Source organism: Cynoglossus semilaevis, chromosome 12 (assembly GCF_000523025.1).
Source record: "Cynoglossus semilaevis isolate Cse_v1.0 chromosome 12, Cse_v1.0, whole genome shotgun sequence".
NCBI lineage: Eukaryota > Metazoa > Chordata > Actinopteri > Pleuronectiformes > Cynoglossidae > Cynoglossus > Cynoglossus semilaevis.
Window position 1 is genome coordinate 6,555,129 of NC_024318.1, and position 6,665 is coordinate 6,561,793.

Genomic DNA, 6,665 nt, shown 5'->3' on the forward strand with positions numbered 1-6,665 from the left:
GCCCCGGGGGCCGGCAGCAGCGGCCGCGGCCGGCTGGGTGAAGTCGCCGGGAGGACGCGAGTGGGAGGTCATTCCCATTCCTCCCGGAGGAGCGTTCGGACCTCCGGAGTAACTGAAATGTAACAACATGTCGGTAAAACAACAACGCTGACGACACGTCGCCCTTTACTGACAGCTGTATTAAATCTCTCACCTGCTGCTGTACCCCCCGGGACCACCGGGGTATCCGGGTCTGCCGTACATGCCCTGCTGCATGTACGCCTGGTTGGCGCCTCCTTTGTTTGGGAACTGTTGCTGCTGAGCGCTGAACTGAGGTGAGTTCAGACCTGCTGCGCTGGCAGACATTCCTGATCCCAGAGGGTTCCCCCCAGGGTTCATGGGGTTATTGCTGCTGGCCATGGCATTACCCAGAACCTGGGTTTAACAGGAAAAAAAAAGACTATGAACAAAGCCCCGCCAGGTCAGGCAGTGATTGTGTAAACTGGATGTTGTGGATGAGGACATACCTGACTCTGTGATGTGTTGGTCACGCCCCACACTGTTGTAACCACAGATAACGACCCAGGGGGCTGGTTGGTGTTCTGTTGCCAGGGGACAGAGTCATAGGGAAAGGATCCATCACTGGAACACAGATCAAAACATGTGTTTGACTTTAACACAGCGTTCCTGCAGCTCCAAATGACGCGTGTGAATATTCATTCAAACTGGCTGTAATCCACCAGCCGTTTGGCCAAACATTCTGGCAACATGTTGTTTTAGGCGGAATATTCAAATAAAATATAAACTCTTTGGCAACAGAGATGGAGGTGTGTCTAGGTTACAAAAGACAAGTGTCCGGAGGAGCGGGAAGGGAGTGCTGTTGTTGGACGCCAGCTCTGTTTGTGCTCAGAGGTTGGGATCAGAGAGTGAACAGCATGTTCAATATTTCCTCACAAAGGCAAAACATGAGCCCGAGATCCTCGGCCGAGGCCAACAGCACTCTGGAGGAGTCCACGCTCTTCTACAGAGCGAGGTGTGAGCACACAGTGTTCTTCAAAAACATCGCTCCGCAGCAGCTCTCTTCTCCCATCCCAAAATCAACACTTACAAAAGGAACTCAGAGGATGTTACAACCACAGATTAAAGTGAGCCTGCGTGTGAAAAATATATAAATTAAGAGTTGTGTCTTTTTACTATTCATTTTTTTAATTTACATAATTCTGCTTAATAAAAGTCTTGTAAAACAGGTTCTGGTGAATAAAAAAAACTGACAAAACTGTGGATAATAGAACACAGAATAATAATGTAATGGGTTCATTTTGGTGACGTTACCTCAGTGTCAAAATAAAATACTTAATATTTAATTTATACTTTACTGTAACTGTAAAATTACTTTATCAAATGAACATAATGTATATGGTGCATTTTTTTTTTCAAATTTTCTTTTTACAACTGTAAAAACTATGGTAAAAAATAATTAAATATTTAGATTTTTAATCTGATTTATTGCAGTAAATATAAATATAAGTAATATATATAACTGTAAAAACTATGGTAAAAAATAATTAAATATTTAGATTTCTAATCTGATTTATTGCAGTAAATATAAATATAAGTAATATATATTAGAGCAATTTGTATTGCACAATTTAATAAAAGGGATTCCGTGTTAGTTTTGACAGTGAAAACTCCATCTATCAGGTTATATATTATAGCAATTTGTATTGCACTTGCAATTTAATAAAAGGGATTCTGTGTTAGTTTTGACAGTGAAAACTCCATCTATCAGGTTATTACATTGAAGTGATCTGTTCTGTTGGGTTCAACCTATATTTAGTCAAATTGCTGTCGTACAGTTTTCACTTGATGCAAAGTATTCGTACTGTTGGTGTGAATCGGTGTCAGTGGGTTTCTTGAGTGGAGCCCTGTTTGGACTCGAGTGGCAGGAAGTGTCTCCGAGACCCCGCGCTGACCTGTGTGTGAGGCCGGGCTTCATGCTGCTCATGCTGGGCTGCATGGGCACTTTTCCTGGCTGTTCGTTCTGTCGGTTCTTCTGGTGACGCAGCAGGAGGAGGCGACCCAGCTCCTCGCACCACGACGACAGCAGGGCTGCCAGGCAAAACACAAACAAACAAGACAGTACGTCAGCATCTGCAAGGAATGTATACATGTGTTTCCTGGTAGAGGAAACGGAGACAGAAATTAACCACAGAAAAAAAATGAGTCACGCAAAAGTGATCACCTCACTTTATTATTATTATTATTTTGTTGTTGTTGTTGTAAATGTATCAAATTATTATTTATAAATATATATTTTTATCATTGTTTTCCTTTTATTATTTACTATCATTATAATGCATTTTATTTTTATTTTTGGTAGTAGCAGTAGTAATACTATTACGCTGTACTTTATAAACAAAGGAAAAATATTTTCACCAAGTACAAATACAGTACATTGTCAACTAAACAACACAACACAGGAGACCCGTATGTTGTTACCTGAGCCGCTCAACAATTCATTATTTATTTCGGCCTCCGGGGGGCAGCATTTCTTAACAAACCCAGCCCTTCCTGTTGACCATGTACACATCAGAGCAGTTAAATCACACCATTTCTACCCGCAGTGTGACATGTTATTTGTACGCTATTGTTCTATGAAACGAAAAAAAAAAAAACACAGACCGGAAGATTCGTGTTTACTGATATGATCTGAGCAGTAAAAGGTTTCACATCTTCACGCCACTTCCTCTGTTCCAACAGCAGAGATATATATTAGTCTCCACTCTGTTTGTCAAAATCTCCTGAGTTGGGAGAATTTTTATGAGTTTAACATTTTTCTTTTTGAAATAGTCAAAGACACTTCATTCATGGCCTGTACTCTATTAAAAAAACTGAAAGACTAACCTCAAGATTAAACAAAAAAAAAAAAACTCACATTATGTTAGAAAAGTTAGAAACAGACGCTGAAGAACAGAGGAAGCAACAACTGGACGCAACTGACGCCTGAAAACACCTAGGTCATTGGCTGAGTTTAGTTTTAAATATGTTTTTGTCTTTCAGTGGTGATGTGTTTATGATTTTTATTTTTTTTTAAATTTTGGTTAAATATTTCACCTATAGTCTCACCCCATTGGTCAAGACGAATGGACACATTTGGAGAGTGTTTTGTGTGTTTGTGTGTGTGTGTCTATTCAAGAAGTTTTTATCATTGTAGTGATGTAGAGTGTGTGTTTGAGGAGTTAATGATGTGTTTAGTCTTCTGATGGAAACCATCTGATCTGACAAGACGCCTTTGACTGAGGAGAGAGGAGAGGAGAGGAGAGGAAAGAAGGGTAGGAGGGAAGAGGAGGGAAGAGGAGAGGAGAGCAGAGGGGAGGAGTGGAGAGGTTTTCCTGTAGAGGGTGCCGAGCCTCCCAGTTAAGGGGGAATTATTCTACCATGCCATTACCCACAGCTTATCTCCCCACTAAATCACCACCTCCACATGGAGGGGCTGTCTCGTCAAGTGGCTACCCACCAATTTAGACCTGAAGATCAAGTCCAAGCACAAGTGATGCAGTCTCTCTCAGAGACGGAGGAGACGGAGGAGACGGAGGATTTGTTTGAGCGCCGGTGACTGGCTGTATGAAGCGTGGCCACGAGCCAGTGGATATCACAGGCTGCCAAGGCAGACGTCATTCAGAACAGAGCACAGATATCTCCACTGGGTATTGTGCATATTTAGCAAGTTTGGCAGCGCGTGTGTGTATGTGTGTGTGACCTTATTTTCACCCCTGCCAACACACACACCACACACCCACAAACTAAGCCAGCACACTCTCTCTCTCCATCCCTTCAATCAGGGCTGACACACACAAAAACACACACACACACATTTGTTTTTGTTTACAACTCTTTAACTGTCTAAACCGGGGGGCGTCAGACTCATTTGGTTCAGGGCTCACAGCCCGATCAGATGTCGAGTGGGCCGGACCAGTGCAGCCATAATAAATTACAAATTACAGTCCATGTTTTTCCCCTTTGTTTTCATGTGAAGAAGTTCAGGTTTATTAGATATTTATCAATATTAATTATTCATATTTAACTAATACAAAATAATATTTTTACAAAAACATCCTACATATGAATTATATTTAAACTATTGTCTGTGTTCTGTTTCATTCACGGATGAAAACACCAACATCGTGGTCGTGACCTGCGCTCGCTCGCTCGCTCGCTCGCCTCTCCATTCAGTTTCATTCAAACTTATCGTAGACTCTGAGAACAACCTGCTGGAGACCAGCCAGGCTCTGAAGTGTTGTGTGGAAAAAGATGAAACCCTTCGCTCATGTCTCTCTGTGAATGGAGGTGTAAATATCTGCTACGAACGTCTGGTGTTAAAGAGTCAGACCTGATCCAGGAGACTGAGCTGAATAAAGATAAGAAATTCAATATTAACACAGTATTTATTACAGACTGTCGGAATGAATGTCTTAACCCTGACATTTTGTAAAATCAATCATGTGATTTTATTGTTTTTTTTTTTGTTGCATTTAACATCCAATAACTCCACCTCTGTTTGCTGACTGCTGCTCTATTACACAGGTGAAAGGTGTTATTTACACACACTGTGGGAAAGCGTTCTCATTTCAGTGAGCATGTGTTGTTTGTCCAACTTTTAGCTTCTAAACTCACTGTAAATATTTTTTTTCTCTCTTTTAATATTTTCTCTGAATTTTGGCTCTTACTTTGAATTTTTTGAGTGTTTTTTCCTCATTTCTAACCTACTTCAACCCTTTTTATTTTTACATTTTGACAACTAAAGGTTATCTTTTTCTCCATCTGTCCAAAAATATGTGATAATTTTTAAAAAAAAATTAAATTATTTGCATTTTCATGACTGCTTTGTTCAAACCCTGCTGTAAAATACAATATTATGATAATTCCATCATTCTTAGCCTGCGTGGTTGATGTATTAGTACAGTTTCCGAAGACTAAATTACGAGCTCCTGTCAGAACACGAAGAATGACGATGTCGGCGCCTCTCTCTGAAGTTGGAATGTTTAATGTTGAGTTTGAACTCGTTTTTTTTTTTTTCCGTATAATCACCGGGGATCATGTAGCAGCTCAGCAGCGTCATACTGAACGTGTCGACATGAGAGCTGGGCAGAGACGGCGTCACTCAGAGGCCACGGTTTCTTTTCTAAGCAGGTATAAAATATTATTACGGTTTAAGTTGATGTGGCTTCTATTAACAGGAAAAACAAGACGTTTGGTGGTTGTTTTATGTTATTGACATCATTTATGTTTTAATATTACCAGTAAAGACAAGTAGTTATTCTTTTTGAAGCTCTTTAAAATGTACGTTTCCACATGAGATCACCCTCCGAAACCATAAAAATCAATAAAATGACTCTATACAAGCACTTTCTTACCGACTGAGGCAATAAAACTCCATCACCACTTTGAACACACACACACACACACATCCAAAGAGCTACCTTTACAGACTAGAGGAACATGTGGGCTTTACAAGTTCTGAGGCTGCAGACTGTATCACAGCGGGCTGTCGTTCATGGTGTCCGCTGATTTAAGAACTGCTCCTGAAACCTCCTCCTCCTTCATCTGCTACATTCCCTACAAACTCTTGCTCCCTGGGGAGGTGGGGGGGTAATACCCAGAGACATATGGGCCCTCCTCACTCCAGCCATATTTAATACTGTACGGATGACTGAGAGCAGAAACCCTGGATCGCTCTCACCCCATCGCTGCCCCCCTGAGGGCCGGGGGAGACAGAGAGCTTTGGGACGCCTGACAGCAGCGTCGTCTGGACCACGACTTTCTTTGAGCAGGTGTGAAAGATCAACAGTCGTAAAATGTTGGGTCTCCGTTCGCTCGTGATGTAAATCAAATCTGCTGCTCACTGTGGGAATGTCAACGGACGGTTGAGCAGAGTAAAGACAGGAAAGGAACCAAGAAGAGGAAGTGACATCGAGTGCATTGTGTTTCAGGTTATAAACGAGCCGACACCACGGAACTAACAGAGCAGACATAAACAAAGAAGGTTTACTGTCCCCTAGTACAGTACAGTAGTACAGTACATACCAGTACACTACAGTATATGGTCACTGAACTCAACACTGAAACAGCTGATTTCTGCATTTCGTCCTGGCCAATCAATGAGCTCGGTTTCCCTCCTTGCTCTCTGGGGTCTGGGCCTAGTACTGCGAAAGTGAAGTTTTTGTTCTCAACTTATAAAAAATAATTGTTGTGTAATATACAATACATATTTATACACATTCGTAGTGTTTTTTTCTTTTGGCATTTGTATGGAGATAGATTTGACTAAGAGCAGATGGTCAGACATGAACCTGGAGTTTGAAAAGCTTTTTCAATGTATAACATACAGTGGTTCCCAAAGTGTGGGGCAGGCCCCTTTCGGGAGGTCATTGCACCACAATTGAGACAACTCACTGATTAAGTTTTTTTGTTTTTCTTTGTTGAGGATATTGTTTATGACACCGTTTAAATAAAGCCATAAATGTGTCAACGTGGGGAGGCGGTGGAGGTTGGGGGGGGTCAAAGCAGCTCGACAATAATACTATCTATAAAGAGAAGAGCTGCAGGAAATGTTTGTCCAACATTTGGTCAAATCACCAAAGGAGAAGTTAATGTGCTTCCTCATCAAAATGTGTCACAGATGGTGC

At 41.4% G+C, this 6,665-nt stretch overlaps 1 protein-coding gene across 12 annotated transcripts in view; it reads right to left on the bottom strand.

Moving 5' to 3' along the window:
* zmiz1a (zinc finger, MIZ-type containing 1a) overlaps positions 1-6,665 on the bottom strand; it is a 109,742-nt gene that overhangs the window by 7,923 nt on the left and 95,154 nt on the right. For 9 of the 12 annotated variants that reach the window (XR_003051381.1, XM_025061132.1, XM_025061135.1 and 6 more), the window contains 4 exons: positions 1,863-2,088; positions 507-621; positions 194-414; positions 1-112 (listed from right to left, as the gene is read on the bottom strand). The exon at positions 1-112 is cut by the window's left edge and continues 84 nt beyond it. Coding sequence is in view for 11 of the 12 variants with exons in the window: in XM_025061132.1 (XP_024916900.1) it covers positions 1-112; positions 194-414; positions 507-621; positions 1,863-2,088 (674 nt within the window). In the remaining variant the exon portion in view is untranslated. The remainder of the gene's footprint in view (positions 113-193; positions 415-506; positions 622-1,862; positions 2,089-6,665) is intronic. The other 3 variants (XM_025061134.1, XM_025061138.1, XM_025061133.1) reach the window with 1 other exon arrangement.